The sequence below is a fragment of the Kogia breviceps genome, chromosome 9, assembly GCF_026419965.1.
Source record: "Kogia breviceps isolate mKogBre1 chromosome 9, mKogBre1 haplotype 1, whole genome shotgun sequence".
Classification (NCBI taxonomy): domain Eukaryota; kingdom Metazoa; phylum Chordata; class Mammalia; order Artiodactyla; family Physeteridae; genus Kogia; species Kogia breviceps.
In genome coordinates this window covers 46,015,816-46,035,346 of record NC_081318.1, presented here as the reverse complement: position 1 = coordinate 46,035,346, position 19,531 = coordinate 46,015,816, and the positions used below count along the sequence as shown (strand labels likewise).

Here is a 19,531-nt window from a genome sequence, read left to right as displayed (position 1 = left end):
GGGCCTGTCCCATCTGAACCTTTGACACTCCTTCCAGGTGGTCATGCCCTAGGCTTGTTTCCCTAATCTCAGTTCCAAGCATCCCATCATCCAGCACTTCCAGCTCACCCCCATCAGTAGTCTGATATAAACTATTCTTCAGCCTCACTCCTATCTCCATTCCACTGTTCCTGCTAACTTTTCACCATTCCTCAGCCCTCTGTGACCTCTCCTCACGTCTTACCCACCCATCATTGTAATCACGCCCTCAACACCATGCTCAACTCCCTTGCCTGTCTCTCCCTTCTTTATACTCCTCTGATGTGAAAAATTCATCTTGGTCTACTCTGTGCCTGCACTGCAGAGCTGAATGGGGCTGGGGGAAAACACACGACTGTGTTGATGGTTTCATGCCAAATTCATGGCCACTCATCCCTGGATGCCCGCCCATCTGCTTATACCTCTCCAGCCCGTTCACTCTCTCAAATCTTGGCCGACCATTTCACACATCTGTCTCCTCAAGCTCCAAAGCCCCCTCCCCCTCTAATTTCACTGAGAAAATAGAAGCAGCCTTGAGAAAACTCCAGCACGCCCTACCACCACAGTAACTAACCTTCCTGGGCCTGAACTATTCGCCCCACCCTGCCTCCTGTTCTTAGGAATGAATTCTCCATCTTCCTGGGTAAAGCCAACCTCTCCCTGTGTGCCTGTCCCCTCTTGTGTGTTCCAGGACACTGGTGCAGTTATCATCATCTCTCTGTATTGTATCATACATTTTGCTTTCTCTACTGGGTTAGTCTTATCAACATATATACGTGCTCCTACCAATTCCATCTTGACCCCCAAGACCCTCCAGCTACTAGTCTCTTTCTCTTTTATAGCAAAACCCATGAAAGGGCTCTGTATGCTCTGATTCTAATTCTTCTCCTTGTTTTCTCAAAACCACTTCAATCAGGCTTCTGTCCCCATCACTCCATGGAAACAACTCTTGTCAAGTTCACCAATGACTTCTGATTTTCAGTCCTTACACTGATTGATCTAACAATTGTGTTTGACTCAGTTGATTATGCCTTTCTTGGAAACTCATTCCCCTTGGCTTCTGGAGATCACCCCTTCCTGGTTTTCCTTCTATACCTTCTCAGGTTCCTGGCAAGTCCCCCCACTGGCTTCCTGGACTGTGCATGCTGGTGGGCTTAAAGACTGAGTCTCTGGCCCTCTTCTCTTCTCCATTCATTTCCCAGCCACTTCCACCACTGTTGTGGGTTCCAATACCATCGATATGCTGACAGTTTCCAAATGTCTATCTCTATCCAAGACCTCTCCTTGAACTCTTACATTCTTTCCAACTGCCTATGTTACATTTCCACTTGGATATCCAATAAACATCTCAGCTTAGCACGTTCAAAACTCAATTCCTGATTCCTTCACCTCCTGCAATTTTTCCCACTTCAGTAAGTAGCATCACTAACTGTCTGGTTGCTTGGACCAAAACCTTTGGAACCATTCCTGGCTTTTTTTTCCTTTTTGTGCACCCTGCATGCAGTCCATCAGTAAATCTGTAGGCTTTCCCATCAGAGCACTTAAAGAATGTAGCTACTTATTCCCACTTCTGCTACAACCACCCTAGTCCAAGTCACCTCCGTCTTTCATGTGAGTTGTTCAATAGCCTTCTAATCTTAATATGTAATCCCCTATCTCATACAGTCAGTTCTCAACCTAGCAGCCAAGTGATCCTTTGCAAATATAAGTTAGTCTAGGATGCTCCTTTTTTCAAATCCTCCAGGATCCTTTCCATTTTACAAAAGCCGACAAGGCCTTTCCTTAGCAAGCTCTGGGCAACCTCTCTGACCTCATTTCCTGACACTTTTCCCTAGTTACATGGCCCTAGCTGTACTGGCCTCCTTGTAGCTGCCACAGGGCCTTTGCCCTTGTAGAACACTACCCACGAGTGTCTGCACAATCTGCTCCCTTAGTTCCCTCATGTCTCGACTCTAATGTCACTTAATCATGAAGCCTTTCCTAATCACCTTTTATAAAGTAGCAACCCTTCCCTGCACCCCCTCCTGGCCTTCTCTGTTTCCTGACTCTGCTGTATTTTTTTTCCCATAGGGTATTCTGTCTGTTGTCTTTTTCCTGATAGTAGGTGAGCTCTATGAGGGCCAGGACTTTGGTCTGTTCACTCCTCTGCCTCTAGCAGATGAACGAGTGGACCAATGGTTTGTTCCCTTCATTTCACAGATGGGGAAACTTGAAGACAGGAGTGAGGCACATGTATGATGCTCAATAAACAGCTGACTATCTAAAATAGTGTCTCCTCTCTCTCTGTTTTCTCTGTCTTCATCGTAGAGCATATTAGCAGCTGGTGTACTGTACATTTACCCCTTTGTTTATGGTTTGCTTCCCTAACAGAATGTCAGTTCCATGAGGGCAGGACTTGGTAATAATAATAATAATCCATAATCTATAATCCATCTATATCTCCTGCATCTAGAACAGAGCCTGGCACAGAGTAGGTGCACTACAAGTGTTTGTTGAATGAATGATGGGACCGATGACTGGCTGATTTCTGAGGGCACCCTTGTCCACTGCTCCAGTGGCTTTCAAATGCCAGTTTGCACCACAATCCCAGGGAATTTGTTAAGTGTGCCAAGACTTGCTGATCTGAACTGCTGACAAACATCAAGGGTTACCCAGGAGAGAAGGACCATCATTATACAGGTTTCCACATCACTTTGGTGGGAAAGCCATGGTTAAGCCCCCATGAAATGCAGGGGCCCCTTGAGTCTCACCTCTCCTTCCGTCTGACTCTCCTTAATGGACCCAGGCATGTCCCTACCTTTTCCCCAACATTTCTTTCTGTTCCCCCCCGCCCCGCCCCTAAGACTTCTTTTCATTCCTTTTGGTTCAAGGTTGTGTTCATACGTCTTGTTTCACAAATTCTTCTTGTCCCAATTCATGGCAGGCAGCAGGTTTTGTCTTGTTTTCCCAGCACTGAGAGCCTCTGTAAAATTTTGAATACAAAGCCTAGGGGAGCCACCGAGGCCTGGCTAGCACTGGGGTCTGCCTGCATCAGGAGCAAGGGGCTCCCTTAATGCCAGGCTGAGCTGTGTGTGAGGCATCTCCTCATCTTCCCCCATTTGGTTATCACCGCGTTCTGGGGAGGTGGGCAGGCCACAGCTGCTGTCGTTTTCAAATGAAGAAGCCAGGCTCTTAGGGGGAATAGTGCTTCCCATGGCTGGCCTTCTGGGAGTTCAGGGCCGGATGATGGAAAGCGGCTGTGCTGGGCCACTGCAGACGCTTACCACGTGCCTCCTGTGAGTCTGGGTCCTCGCATCACCACCACGCAGCCTGGGAGGGTCAGAACTCCCGCCATGTGAGTCCACTGTGTTATGTTGGACAAATCGACCCTGGTGCCCCATCTGAAAGAAGAAGGAAATGAATATTGGCCTTTTGTGTATGCTTTTCCTTTTGTTTATTTTTAAAGCTTCATATCCTGCGGCCCCAAATCTAGGCCAAACCCAGGGCTCCCGAGCCAGCCTCGGGCCAGACACTTGTTACCCGGATTTCACTTTCCTTTTCTATAAAACGCGCTGACAGCTTCAGCCTTAGCCCAGCCCAGAGGGTGGCTGTAAGATTCGGAATAATAATTGTGAAGATGATATCAAGTGTAAAGTTTATATAAAAATAAATGCTTAAGGCAGTTTTTGGTCCTCCCAATATCCTGAGAGGAAGGCAGGAGAAGATGATCATAAGGAACATCAACAGTCTTTTGTTTATCCTCTGCGTCAGAGCTCGGAAGGTTTTGATTTAAAATGGTAAAGAGTGATTCAGAGTTCTTCCCTCAGGGCTTAAAGAAGACGTGTGTGACCATGGACCAGGAACGCCCACGCTCTGATCTCAGCATAAACAGCAGAAACCATCTCCGAAAGGTTTTGCATCTTGAAGTTCTCTACAAGGAGAACAAGGTACATGCTTTTAACGTGTGGTACGGAGTCCTGGAACGGAATGTGGCAACGTCAAAAGCGCTCATGAGCCCTGCCAGGTCATCCAAGACCAGTGGCCGGAGGCTTGCCATACATGCGGTCAGGGAGAAACAGACCAGGCTGAGAGCGGACAAATCCCAACTGTGTGTGGGAGGGTTTCCGGGCTGAGTCGGCAGCACCCAACTGGCCTACCGCGCCGCGCGTGCGCAGCACTCGGGCGCATTTTGAACCCGAGCCTGCAATAATTATTCCCGGCGCTCCCTCCTCCCCTCCATGAGGCTATTTCTAGTAAGACTGTACTTAAAAAATATAGCATTCAGTTATGCTAAAAATTTCCATTCTCTGCCTGCATATGGTTTTCCTTCTGCAGTTCTGAGTAACACCTTTTTCTTAAGGTCACTGTGACGTTTAATTCAGGCAGATGCAGGGCTTGGGTTCAGCTAACCCGATTGCGTTGGAGTTGAGGTAGCAAATGGAACAGGAACCTCGGGGTACTTCCCTGATCCCCCAGCCTCGATGCCCCCACTTTATGTTACAAGCCTTCAGGGTACTCCTTATTTTTCCTTTGTTGTCCTTATTATGTTTATAATAGAATATCTGTGTGGTGGTTTAATTAGGATCTGCCTTCCGCACTACCTTGGACCCTGCAGGATATGTTGTATCCCCATACTTGACATGGGACTGATGACATAGTAAATAGTCAGTGTGTATTTATGAATGAATGAGCGAGTGAATGAATATACAGGAACGAAGGAATGAAGCTACCATTCTGAATTAATTGCTCTTTCTGTAAGAAGAGAGAATGTTATAATTTGATTCAAGAATGGGCTCTCCAGCAGATGCCTTTTGGGAGGGCGTAGTGTCAGAGGTGGAAAGAACTTCGTGATCATGTCGTTCAGCATTTATCACAAGTGGCAGCCAGGTGAAGTCCTGCTAGAGGCCTGGTAAAGACCTTCATCCTCTGGGTCCTGCAGGGACACTCGGGGCCCTCCATCTCCTGTAGACAGAAGACTGTTGCTGCAGGCAGCAGATACTCAGCAATCCTCCTCTGGCTGTCTTTTAAGGCAGGAGAGTAGACTGTACATTTTAGAAAGATTTTCCACAGAGAATGAGACAGTTAAGCAGAAAATTCAATTAACCATTGCTGCACAGTGGAATTTTTATGTAAATACATCTTTACCTAATTTCCCAGAAGCATCTTTGCCTTTCAAGTTACTTTTATTTCTTCACTGTGGTATAGTCTCCCTAAGGTAACTATTATCTTAAGATACTTAAGATATTTTCATTAGATCGTGATAAGTGCCCTGATAATTTGATTTATACAGTAGATATTAGCTGTTATACAATGAATTGGAGCTTATATTTTACAGGAAAATATACTCATTAATCTATCTATGGCATTATAATTTTGACGTTCACTCAGCACAAAGCTAGAGTGATTCTGGGAAAGCCCTGCCAATTTAATGTTAATTCCAATAACTTGTTTTTCCCTATTAAGTGTGCAGTAGATAAAATGCCTATGTAAAATTGAGGTTTTGAAAAATGGTATCTAGATTCATATAAAGGCTGTATCTATTATGAGCAAAGTGATGTGAAAAGCCACAAAGTACAGTTCAGGTATTCAGGGCCCTAAATCTCTCGTACTGAAAGAAGAACAAGAAGGTTGAAATAATTATTTAACATCCCCCGCCCCCAACTCTCTTCCTTGTAAGTTTCATCTAGACTTAGACAAAATAGCTTTTTGGGTCCCATTCTAAAAAAAATAAAACTGTCCCCTGATTTTGACTGCCTGACAATTCTGTTGAGTTTGATCATAACCCTGTGGGTCTTGGTCCCAGAGTTCTGCTGTGTAGGTCAAGGGAATGGAAAGGGGGAGAGACTGGATACACCCGAGGGTTCCCTCTGTGCCAGGCTCTTTATCAGGCGCTTTACCACTCTGACTGCAAACTCACCACATGCCCCATGCCTGGCTGCAGTTCCAAAGGGCCGGAGTGTTACTGGGCAGGTGGGGTGTGGACTGACACATGGTCTAGCCCCTGAGGCCAGCCTGTGGATTGCTGCTTGGATAACTGTGTCTGTACAAATTACTTAGGAGACTTTCTAAAAGAAATCAAGGTTCTAATCTTGGTGATTCTGGCTTAGTAAGACTCAGCGGGGCCTGAGAATCTGTCTTTAAAAAAAAACCTCCAAAGGTAATATTTAGTGCTGTCAGGGTAGGGAAATACTAATAACCACTTATTTCCAAAACCTGCTACTAAAGAGTTTCATTTTGGACTTCCCTGGTGGCACAGTGGTTAAGAATCCACCTGCCAATGCAGGGGACACGGGTTTGAGCCCTGGTCCGGGAAGATTCCGTGTGCTGCGGAGCAAGTAAGCCCGTGCACCACAACTACTGAGCCTGTGCTCTAGAGCCTGCGATCCACAACTACTGAGCCCATGTGCCTAGAGCCCGTGCTCCGCAACAAGAAAAGCCACTGCAATGAGAAGTCTGCGCACCACAGCAAAGAGTAGCCACCGCTCACCGCAACTAGAGAAAGCCCGCGTGCAGCAATGAAGACCCAATGCAGCCAAAAATAAATACATAAATAAATTTATTTTTAAAAAAAGTTTCATTTTATCTTTTTTAAAGATTGAGGTGTAAACTGAGTCAATCCTGACCGCCTCACTATGCTCTTGCACTAACTTTCTCCAGCGTTGTCTCTGTAATTCCTTGTGCCCAGTGTTAAATGTAGAGTACATAAACTAAGAAACCGTTCAGGTCCCAAGTGTTTATAAAGTTGTAGGGTTAACAATCATAAAGACTTAATTTTTTTTTAATAAAAGGATATATATTTTATAAAGTTATTCCCAGGAGAAAAAAACAAGAGGAAATTTGCTCGGGTATTCCTCTGTTCATATCACATTTTATTACAATTGTTCATTGAATCTCCTGACTCATGCACTGGATGCTAGTTCTTTTAGGGTATTGATTTTTGTCTTCATCTGTGTTGCTACCTAACATAGTACCTGACATATAATAAGCAGTCAGTGAATGTTTGCTGAGAGAATGCATGGATGAGTAAGAAGTTGATAAACTATGTCAAAGAATTGTGATGGCTGTCTTTCCCACCCTTCCCTGAAGTTGTATATATAATTAATGATTTTTTTTTCTTCTGATGATAGGCAAAGGGAAATCCTCTAAAAACAAACCTTGAACTTATCACCAGATATTTTCTGGATCACTTTGGAAATACTGGTAACAATTTTACTCAAGAAACACCAATCCCTGCACTCTCAATACCAAAGAAAAGTAACAAATTACCATTGAGATGCTCAGAGACCACGCTGGTAAATATATATGACCTTGCAAATGAAGATGCGAGTTGGAGAACATCATTGTCAGCAACAAGCAAAGCCAGGTACCTCTTCTCATTTATACTGTGGATTAGTTTCTTATTTCTGCTATAACAAATTATTGTAAACTCAGTGGCTGCAATAGGGTTCTCCAGAGAAACAAAACCAAAAGGAACCAATAGGATATAAATGTGTATATGTATAAATATATATGTGCATAAATATATATTTAAATAAAGAGATTTATTTTAAGGAATTGGTCCATGTGGTTGTAGGGCTGGCAAGTCTGAGATCTATAGAGCAGACTGGCATGTTGGAAGCTCAGGCAGGATTTCTGTGTTACAGTTTTGAGGCAGAATTACTTCTTTGGGAAACCTTTGTTTTTGCTCTTAAGATCTTCAACTGATTGAATGAGGCCCACCTGTATTGTCTAGGGTGATGTCCTTTACTTAAAGTCAACTGATTGTAGATATCAATCACAATATGTTAACTAATCACAATATAAAAAATACCTTCTTGGCAACATCTAGACTAGTGTTTGTCCAAATGACTGGGCACCATAGCCTAGCCAAGCTGACATACAAAATTTAACCATCATGGTGTCCTAAAGCAACACCAATTTATTTAGTTTACAGTTCTGAGGTCAGAAGTCCAAAACTGGTCTCACTGGGCTAATGGCAAGGTGTCAATAGCGCTGGTTCTTTCCAGAGGCTTTGAGGGGAGAATCTGTTTCCTTTCATTCTTCAAGTTCTAGAGGCTGCCTGTATTCCTGGGCTTGTGGCTGCTTCCTCCATCTTCAAAGCACATCACTACAACCCCTGCTTCTGTGTCACATCTCCTACTACTGACTCTCATCCTCCTGTCTCCCTCTAATAAGGACCCCCGTGATTGCATTGGGCCCACACAGTCAATCTAGGATAATGTACCCATCTCAAGATTCTTAACATAATCATGTCTGCAAAGTCCCTTTCTTTTGCCATGTAAAGTAACATATTCACAGGTTCCAGGGACTAGGTTGTGAACATCTTCAGGAGGCCATCACTCAGCCTCCCATCCTCTGCATTTTCAGAATCCCTGTCACGGAGCACTGATCTTTTCCTCTGGAAGCCATGGGAACGGACCACTTTGTGATGGAGGATACTTATGATTCAAAATGTTTAGTTTAAATTCCGTGATTCGTAAGGTTCCGGGCTTCCTTTGTTTGCATTTTCTTCAAAACAGGAGTATAGAATCTGAAAGGCCACTAAACACTGGAGCGGTGGAGAAATCTGAAAAATAAGGCCTTTTGGAACCTGGGCAGAAAATGAACTGGCATTCTTGATTGTACCTCTATTATTTGGAAAACAGTTATTTTTTTCCTCCAGTTTTATTGATACAGAATTGACTTACAGCACTGTATAAGTTTAAGTTGTACAACATAATGACTTGATTTATATATGCCATGAAATGATAACCACAGTAAGTTTAGTGAGCATCTATCATCTCATATGGATACAAAAGAAAAGAAAAAGAAAAAAATATTTTCCCTTGTGATGAGAACTCGTAGGATTTCCTCTCTTGACAGCTCTCATCTATAACACACAGCAGTTCTCATTATATTGATCACGTTGCACATTACATCCCTAGTTGCTTATTTCTCTTCTAAGTGGAAGTTTACACCTTTGACCACCTCCCTCCTATTCCCCCTCCACCTACCCCCTGCTTCTTATAACCACAAGTCTGAGCTCTTTTTCTATTTTGTTTGTTTGTTTGTTTTTGAAGTATAAGTGACCTATGGCACTATGTTAATTCCTGTTACACAGCATATAGTGATTCGATATTTTATACATTACAAAACGATCGGCACTGGAGAGCAGTTATGTTAAGTTACAACCATAACACACTGCATGTCATCACCAGTGGTGAGTCTAACTTCCCCGGAAAGGGTGTTTTCTTCCAGCTCTGTTGAAAAACATCTCCTTTCCTGAGGGTAGCCAAAGCTTAAGGTCTGGGTGTCAAGCTGCTAAAAGATGGGGGCCACCAACCAAAAAATTAACTCAAGGCTTGAGATGTGAAAAGACATGAGGGTGGTATGAAAAAGATGATTCCTCCTTCAAAGACACTTACTGCCTGGCTGGGAAATGAAATACTTCTGAAACGATAAAAAGCCAGCAATGCAGAGGTTGAAGCTTCTGAGTTCCACCCAGTTTACCCAAGCTACAAACTTGGGTGTTATCCTTGACTCCTCCTTGTCTATCATTTTTGCATCCTTTTGTGTCCTTAATGATGCTAGACTCTTTCCCCCCTTTCTCTGTCTCGCAACAGCGGCCTCCATTCACACTCTCACCTCTTTCCCAGGCTATCTCCCAGGGTCTCTTCTCTCATCTCCAGGCCCCTGGTCATCTTCTCAAATGCACCCTTGACCTAAGATAGAGTGAGATTTCCACAAAACCAGTCTGGCCATGCTCTTCCCTGCTGAAAGGCCTTCAGACGCTCCCTGTAACTTTTAGGATAAAGTCCAAACTCCTAAGGAGAACTTGCAAAGCCTTTTCCACATCAGCAGGTGTCCGCCCCCCCCCCCCCCCCCCCGCCACCAGCTCACCTGAGCATGTCCTGCTTTTACAGGACTCTGTGCTAGTGCCTGGGGCCTTCTCCTGGTTACCTCCTGCCTACTCATTCTTTCAGACTCAGGTTCTGCCTTCTCTGGAAGCCCTTCTAGATTTCCCCGGGGTTTGTTCCAGATCCTTCCTCTGCTTGGCATGTCCCAGTCATAGCACATGACCGCTTCTGTCACGCATGACCCAGTGCTTGGTAAGCAGCTTGGCACAGAGTTGATGTCGATGCCTCTTTATGCCAGAGTCCGATAGTAGAGCGTAGCCCAGCCTGTGTCGGAGGGGTGCTGGGCTCTCAGTGACCACAGGTGGGAAATCCTCTTTACCTGGGTCTCTTGCTCTGTCTCTTTTTCATTCTTGTTCTTCCTCACTCCTTGCTTTTGCTCTCAGTCTCTTACCCTCTTTTGTTCTCTCTCCCTCTCTTTCACACACACATACACACACACACCCTCTTTCTTTCTTACTCTTTCTCTCTTTCAGTGCCAAGCAACCCAAGAAAAGAAGCCATTGGCATGCCTAACTTTACTAAACCTTAACTGGGAGCGCCAGGTTTTCCAAAAGTCTCTATCTACCACCCTCAATGGTGTGCAGTAACTGGGCTCCATCCCTCTCATGACTATACCATCGTCCCCCCTTATCCATGGGGGATACATTCCAAGATCCCCAGTAGGTGCCTGGAACCGTGGATAGTACCGAACCCTATATAGACCGTAACGGGAGGGGGGAACTATTGTATTGAAGGGCTACAGTTTTCCTTAATCACTGGGGTCTGGGAGAAACAAGGATGCTCTTCATATTGAGGATTCCAGGGATCCTATCATCAGTCATTGACTCTGATTTTGTTTGCTGTTTCAGGTCTCATTTTGTAGGCCAGACTTGCCCTGATACAAAAGTATTTTCTTTTCCTTGCCTTTATTGATAAAGCACAGTCTGGTTAGAAATCATCACAGATTTGTGAATGGGCTTGCTATGGGTGCCTGTGGAATGTGGAATTTATCATCATTGCTAGTGATTCCTTTTGGGGAATCTGTTTTAATGGAAATATCCCTTTTTCGCAGACACGACAATGTCAATGGGGATGTACTTGGTAATTTTGCGTCATCCAAAAGGGCCTCCCACAAAAGTAAGCCCTTGCAGACTGTCCCAGGTGAATGCCCTCCTGTGGCTCCTGCTTGGGAGAAGATGGACAAGCTTCAGTCATCAGAGCCTTCCTTGGACACGAAGAGGATGGGAGAGAAGATCAGGCCAAAGTCTGGCCTGATTGTCCGAGGCATGATGGCCGGGCCCGTCGCCAGCTCCCCACAGGTGGGCTTGGTGCTCTTACTATTATTATGAGCATGGAAAGTGAGGACCGGGCAGGGCTTAAGGGGCTGCCTGGGTTTATTTGGGGGTACCCCACGAGACAGCTCAAGAAGGGAGGATCTGCGTGGTAGATGGCAAGAACACTGGCCTCTCTTTCCTCCCTGGCTCTACTGTCAGCTCTCTGGGGCCATCGGTCGGCCTCATCACCTCCCCTGCCTTCAGTTTAACTATCTCGTCAACCAGGTGGTTACCAGGTGGATTCCTTTGCAGGGTGAGAACACATCTACCCAACTTTATCTTTGCCATTCAGGCACGGGGGGACCCATCCCAGTCTAGAGGACATATTTTTTTTAAGTTTTTTAGCACATGATAGTGAAAAGGGAAAAAGAAATCCCAATCCTTATAGTTTTGTTTTGTTTTTTAAAAAATTCTAAAAACTTAACACCGATGTTTTGTAGTCTCCCTTAAGGAGGGGCCGTGGTAGGGTCCCATCAGGTGGGAGGCCTAAACCAAAGGAGAGAATGAATGTAAAAGGGGTTTGTAAAACAGAAGAGAAACAGAAAAACAAAGGAAGGTCAAATGCCAAACTCAAAGTAGAGTATCAGTCAAATCAGGGAGCCTAAGCCAACCAAAAATAGGTCATCTGTGTCCACGCTGGTCACCTCCACCCTCATGTGTGGCATGTTTACGTGTGGGTGTGGCTGCAGATGCCAGGATTACTCTCCCAATTCATCTGGAATCAGGCCAGCAAGCCGTGGACCTTCTCCCTGCCTCAGCCTGCGTCCTGTGAGATTTTCGGACAAGGTCTTTGTTCCTCTTGGCCATGGTCTCGTTTGTTAGACCAGGTGTCTAAGATCCCTTTGAGATTTGGAATTTCGTGGCTCAGTGATGGTCATGCAGTTGGGAAAGGGAAAAGTATTTTAATAGTCTTTTCAGAAAACTAGGGGTATTTTTTAATATTACACCAAACCTAGACAAGTTGTTTCTTTTTTTTTTTATTTTTTTTATCCAGTTCACAAGGCTGGCTGTTCCCTCAAAAACAACCTGCTTTGGGTCTAGATCAATTATAGCTATCTGTCATTGTTCTGTTGATTAAAAACCTGCACAACCTAAAAGTTGAGAATTACTTTTTATTTGACGGACTTGCTGAGTACTTAAGCCTGGAAGACAGCCTCTCAGATAATGCTGAGGGACTGCTCTGAAGAGGTAAGGGAGGAGCCAGGATATACAGGAGTTTTTGCAAGAAACCAGCTAGTAGGAACATCAAAAGATTACTGTTAATTAAAGAAAAACAGGGATTTCCCTCGTGGCCCAGTGGTCAAGAGTCCAGGCTTCCACTGCAGGGGGTGTGGGTTCGATCCGTGGTTGGGGAACTAGGATCCCACATGCCGTGTGGCGTGGCCAAAAAAAAGAAAGAAAGAAAGGGGAAAAAAGGAGAAAAACAGACATCTCAAGTTAATGAAGTTAGCACTTTTCTTTGTACAGGAAGATGCAGAGTCTGGGTTCATTTAAACCATTCCTTGAATACGCACCTTATCAATGGAAAAAAATGTTGCCTGCCATTTCAGTAAACAAAGGATGCGGCAGCCATCAAGCCATCACACTACAGTGGCCTGATGGTGAGCCCTGAGGGAACTCAGGGTAGAAATAGGATGCTGACCATCAGACAATGCAGCCACCACCAACCCCCGCATAGCGCACCCTGAGGAGACTCAGGATGAGAAAGCACAGGATGCTGACCCCAGAGAGCTGAGGTGCGTATCAAAGGAAGGATTTCAGTGAGCCCTGACTTTTGCATCTTCCCATACATAGAAAAGTACTAAATTCCTTAACTTGAGCTATCTGGTTTTCTTTTTCTTTTTTTTTTAAATTTAAGTTAATTTATTTTTTATACAGCAGGTTCTTATTAGTTATCTATTTTATATATATTAGTGTATACATGTCAATCCCAATCTCCCAATACATCCTCCCACCCCCCCACCCTCCCACTACTTTACCCCCTTGGTGTCCATATGTTTGTTCTCTACATCTGTGTCTCTATTTCTGCCCTGAAAACCGGTTCATCTGTACCATTTTTCTAGGTTCCACATATATGCGTTAATATATGATATTTGTTTTTCTCTTTCTGACTTACTTCACTCTGTATGACAGTCTCTAGGTCCATCTACCTCTCTACAAATGACCAATTTCTTTCCTTTTTATGACCGAGTAATATTCCATTGTATATATGTACCACATCTTCTTTATCCATTTGTCTGTCGATGGGCATTTAAGGTTGCTTCCATGACCTGGCTATTGTAAATAGTGCTGCAATGAACATTGTGGAGCATGTGTCTTTTTGAATTATGGTTTTCTCTGGGTATATGCCCAGTAGTGGGATTGCTGGGTCATATGGTAATTTTATTTTTAGTTTTTTAAGGAACCTCCATACTGTTCTCCATAGTGACTGTATCAATTTACATTCCTACCAACAGCACAAGAGGGTTCCCTTTTCTCCACACCCTCTCCAGCATTTGTTGTTTGTAGATTTTCTGATGATGCCCATTCTAACTGGTATGAGGTGATACCTCATTGCAGTTTTGATTTGCATTTCTCTAATAATTAGTGATGTTGAGCAGCTTTTCATGTGCTTCTTGGCCATCTGTATGTCTTCTTTGGAGAAATGTCTATTTAGGTCTTCTGCCCATTTTTTGATTGGGTTGTTTGTTTTTTTAATATTGAGTTGCTTGAGCTGTTTATATATTTTGGAGATTAATCCTTTGTCCGTTGATTCGTTTGCAAATATTTTCTCCCATTCTGAGTGTTTAGACAAGTTGTTTCTTAATGTGGAATCTGAAACCATCCCAGTGAACTTTTTGTACACATCAGTTTTCACTGGTTTGTCTTGAACTTTGAATGACTCTTACCACTGCATGGTTTAGTAACATGATGCATTGGGTCATGTGGAAATTATTGGTTTACTAAGTTATATGGATCTTCTGAACATTGACACATTTCAATATACAAAAAAAACACATAAAAAATTGCATTTGTTGATGTCACTACTCAACTTATCAGAAAGTTTTTGGGAAGCCCTCCAGTTCACAGTGGCAAACACAAGTTTCCCCCAATTCTAATTTTTACCTGATGACTTGTATTTTATCACTGGCAACAGTGTATCATTTATTTTCCTTGACGTGACAGGCTCAATTTATTTTCAAGAAAATGCCTGCCAAATTACTCAATACTCAATATTCAAATACTGAATAACCATAGTTCATCTGTCAGTTGTTCCATGAAAAAAATAGCAAGTTTAGCTCACAACTCAGATGGCTGCATAAGTCCTTCTCCTGGTGACAGCCTCATCCTCTGCATCCCGGAGAATGTTTATATATATCTCCCATTTTGTCACACAGACTACTAAAGAGATGTATAACATAGGGTCAAGATTGAACACAATATTTTTTATCCTTCAGCATGGACATTCTTAAGTGAAATTAGCATTTCACTTATTTACTTTTATTGCATGTGGTGTTAATACCTTGAGTACTGGTAAAATTTGGTGCTGCTGCCTTGATTTGTGCTAAGGGCCAGCCAACAGTTTTTCCCTCTAGTGCTTTGCTCCATCAGTACAAATGTGGACACAGTGAAAAAGGGAAATCATGTTGTATTATTATTATGAAAATAATTTTGAGCTCCCTGAAAGGGTTTGGGGTTAGACCTGTAAGGTAGGTGGACTGCACTTTGGGAACTGGTGGACCAGATGAACACTAGGGTCCTGTCATCTCATGACTTTCTAATCATCAAGTCTGTGCAGTTCAGACCCCTTCATAACTGAGGTGTAAGGAAGATGGCTTATACCTGCTTTACTGCTGAGCGATTGCTGCAAACTTCTCCCCAAAGGAGAAGTGATTGTTCCTTGGAGGTGTTCTTTTCCCCTGGGGTATCTGAATCCCGTGAAGGACATAGAGGTAGAATTTCCCCAGGTTTTCTGGAAGGTGTTCTGTGGGCGTTTGAGTACCTTGGCCATACTTATTGGTTACTCAAGAGAAAAGAGCAAGGTTGCTAGGTATGGCATCATTTTTTTTGGCTAGATCAGCTCTGCACTTTTGAAGAATGAGTAAGAGGCTGGGTTCCCTGCCCTTGGCCGGAAGTTTGGGTCTCCTTGGGAATGTTGACTAATGTTTTTCCTTGTTCTGTGGCAAGGGATGCCCTGGATGGCTTTCGGATGAGGTTTATAGTGCCTACTAATTTCCACCGGGCGGGAATATGACAGAATTAGCTGTTCTTTTTCTGGCACAGGCTTTACAATTTGGCTCAGGATTATTTCTGGAAATGCTGAGAGGTCCAGCATTTTAAACCCAGGAAGAGCCCAGCAGGTGTACTTTTGTCCCCTACCCCTACTCCTCTACCTCAGATTGGTAACAACGTGAGTTCTCATTTCATTGGTTAATGATTGATAGTGAGAGAGGACATTTCTGTTGACTCCTCTGAAATTCCTTCATTTCAAAAAGTAAGCATTGCTTACTATGTATAGGTCACTGGGCTGGGAGCTCTGGGGACACCAGAGTTGAAGGAAGAATGGCCTCCATCACCTGGTCTACTGGCAGGAAGGGTTAAGGCCGTATGTAAGTGGGGACGGGGGCAAAGATGCATGGCAGTAAGTAATGTTTGCTGGCTGCTGTGCAGGGTTTGGCTCGTGCTGTTGCCTTACATGGGTCTGGGTCTCTCCTTTAGTCCTCACCATGGTCTTGTGGGAGATGGGCACTGCAGGTCCCCAATCCCTCATCCAAAACTTTTGAGCAAATGTGTTTTGGAATTTAGATTTTGTTTTTAAACTTCAGAAAGGAAATACGACGCATAAACCACATACCACAGAACGCCTGCAGAAGGGTTTGGAGTAGCACCCCATAAACAAAACATTTCTGCAGCAAAACATATGAGTATTCACAGTTAAAAAAGGACCGCAATGGAATTCCCTGGCAGTCCAATGGTTAGGACTCTGTGCTTTCACTGCCGAGGGCCCGGGTTCAATCCCTGGTCTGGGAACTAAGATCCTGCAAGCCACGTGGCCAAAAAAACCAAAAAAACCAACAAAAAACCCCCCAAGAATGCAAGCAACCTACCTCATAATAATGAAAAAGAATTTACCATGGGATTCCAAAAGAAATGTTCATTTTTTAGGGGTTTTGGGATTTAGGAATTATTGATAGTAGGTTGTGGACAGGTTATATTGCAAGTGGGGAAGTGAGGGACAAAGAAGTTCAGTGACTTGCCACAGAGCACACGGCTGGCAGGGGGTGACACGGGAATTAGAACACAGGTCTGACCCTGGAGCTCTCTCTGTAAGGGGTATGAGGCGGGGACCGAGGCATGCTCCTGGGATTTATGTTGGGGGGTCGCTGTGAAAGCGTTACAGAAGTGGTAGCCCCTGCGTGTCTCCTCAAAGGGTGGATAGGATTTTAAGAGAAGGAGTTGAGGATGGGAAAGACATTCCTGGGGGAGGGAAGATCATGGGTAAATGCTTGACGTGGGATATTTTCTCACCTCCCTCCAAGGGATCCTCACCGCTGCTTTTGTCCTTGCTCCTTTCAGGATTCCCTCCGCAAACGCTCGCTGAGGCAGTCCCCGGCCTTGAGCAGCACGACCCAACCCCACGAGGAGGGGAGCCTACAAGCACCCGAGCTGTCTGCTCACAGCCCAGCCTGTCCCCCGCCTGTCCCGCAGGAGGGCCCGGCTTCCAGCACCACCTCCACCCCCAGGAGCACCCCGGGCCTGCTCAGCCAGCTGACCCTGGAAAAGTGGAGAGCCTCGCCCAGCAGCCCTCCCCACCTGCCAGGCAAAGGGCTTTCCCAGAGCGGGAGCGGCTGGTGGAGAGACCTTCCAGAGGACAGCCCAGCCCTGGACAGCGGCCTAGAGGCCAACAGGACCACCTTGAATTTCTCCTTGTCCAGTGGGAGTGCCCCGACGACCCAGGAGAGGCTGGAAAGAGTGTTCAAACGGCAGGGGAGCCAGCCCCCGGCCCTCAGGTGAGTGTGCTGTGCCCAGGTGATGGTTTTCGGAGAACCGTCCAGTCCCGAGTGGCTCCTTGGGCTCTCCGAGCGAGGCTGTGAAGTAGGGGAGGTGATGATGGTCACTCCAGTAGGGAGAAAGCAGCCCAGAGTGCACACACCAGGAGGCTTTGGTGGGGGGTTTCTTTGGCCCTTCTTACTTCTTCTCAAGGGTCAGCCTGATAGGGTACAAGAGGTGCGTCGAAGCCAGAGGTACGGTGGTGAATCAGTTCCCACAAGGCTCCTCTGGGTCAACTTTTTAAAACTCTATCCTAAGTCCTTCGCTTTTATTCTTTCACAGTAGACCTTGGTGATCCAAAATAACACTGATTGTTATTTGAATGTTAAACCAACCTTACATTTCTGGAATGAACCACCCTTGGCTATGACGCATTATCTTTGTATATATTGTTTGATTTGACTTACTAATATTTTGTGTAGGGTTTTGTATATAAATTCATGAGGGAGATTGGCTGGCAAATTTCCTTTCTTGTAACAACAGCCCTGTCAGATTTTGGTGTCCAGGATATGCTAGAAGTGGTCCCTCTTTTTTTTTTATGGTCTTGAAGAGTTAGTGTGAGATTGGTGTTATTTCTTCCTTAAATATTTGGGAGAATTTTCTGGAGAAGGCTTTGAGTTAAAAGGTTTTAAATTGTGGATTCAATTTAAAAATTTTTTTATATGTGGATTTAAAAAAATCCAGTCTGATAATTTTTTGTTTTAGTTGGAGTAATTATTGCATTTAAATTTTCCTTTTGCTTGAAGAACTTTCTTTAGTATTTCTTTAGCAGGTATATTACAATAAATTTTTTTTTTCAGTTTTTGTTTGCTAATGTCTTTATTTTGCCTTTATTTTTGAAGCATATTTTCAATGGGTATAGAATTCTAGATTGGTGGCTTATTTTCTTTTCAGAACTTTAAGTATTTAATTCCATTATCTTACCTTTGTCTTTCATTATCTCTATTGATAAATAAGTTGACATTTTTTTATTATTACTCTTTTAAAGGTAATGTGTCTTTTTTTTAACCTCTGACTGCTTCTTTTTAATTTTTTTTTTTGCTTCTTCTCATTCTTTAATTTTCAACAGTGTAACTATGATGTGCCTAGACGTGGTTTTCTTTGACGTTTCTGTTAGTATATGTAAAGCTTCCTCAGTTTGGGGTTGATACCTTTCATCAGTTTTGAAAATTATTGTCTATTGTCTTTTCAAATATTGCTTTTATTCCATCCTTTCTTTTCTCTCCTGGTACTCCAGTAATACATATATTACTAGATATTTTCACTGTGTTCTATAGGGTTTAAAAAAAATATTTTTTCCTATGGTTTCCATCTTTTTCTCTTTCTGTACTTTAATCTAGATATTTTCTCTTGCTCTATCTTCTGGTTCATGTTTTTTCTCTTTTGCCATGCTATAAAATATATATAATAAATTATTACTTTCAGTTATTTTTCAGTTTTATAATTTCTGTTTCTTTGTAAAAAGTAGATATCAGTCTTTTGTGAGATTCTCCATCTTTTATTTTCTTGAGCACATTATTCATAGTCATTTTAAAGTTGCTGTCTGGTAACTTCCATATCTGGATCACCTATAGCTCTATTGATATTGTCTTTTTTCTTTTGGGTTTTGATAATTTCATCATGTTTCTTTGCATTTCTGATAGTTTTGATTCAATTCCAGACATTGAATGTGAATAATTGAAGAGGCTCTGGTTAACATTACCTTCCTCCAAAGAGGATTTAATTTTCTTTTGGTAGATATTAATATTTTGTTAGTTTTAGACTTTGTAAAATGTCTTTTCCTTTGTTGAACAGAAATTCTTAATTTTGGCATATAATTAATCTCTTGTTTGGCAGGAGATTTGCATTTTTGCATTTTTTCTTTTTTAAGTCCTTTCTTTCCTTTAGGTTTCAATGGTATTCTCCTGTATCTTTTCTATTAATTTTGTAATTTTAGCTTTCACATTTAGGTATTTAATCTTTTGTATTTGTTAGGTTGAAAGACTCATTTTTATTTTTCTCCATATAGTAAGACAGTTTTCCTAGTACCACCTACTCTACAATTTGTTCTTTACCCCATTGATTTATGGAGCTGCCTTGGTTCTTTTCTAAGTTCCTGTATCGATTGTCCAGCCAATGCAATAACAGTGCTGTATATTCAGAACTTCTTCCCCATTCCTTTTTCTAACTACTACTATTGCTGCAAAATTGCAGAGACCTTATACAGGAAATCATCAGAAATCATAATCCATCCTGGTGCCTTTTAGGGTATCCACAGAGACATTCTAGAGAACAGCCTTATCTACTTATTAGTTT

At 43.2% G+C, this 19,531-nt stretch overlaps 1 protein-coding gene across 1 annotated transcript in view; it reads left to right on the top strand.

Annotated features, from left to right (window-relative positions):
• Positions 1–19,531, top strand: part of MINDY4 (MINDY lysine 48 deubiquitinase 4) — a 116,010-nt gene that overhangs the window by 2,406 nt on the left and 94,073 nt on the right. The window contains exons 2-5 of the mRNA XM_059073570.2: positions 3,825–3,944; positions 7,125–7,360; positions 10,945–11,191; positions 16,763–17,196. Of these exons, the coding sequence (XP_058929553.1) occupies positions 3,825–3,944; positions 7,125–7,360; positions 10,945–11,191; positions 16,763–17,196 (1,037 nt within the window). The remainder of the gene's footprint in view (positions 1–3,824; positions 3,945–7,124; positions 7,361–10,944; positions 11,192–16,762; positions 17,197–19,531) is intronic.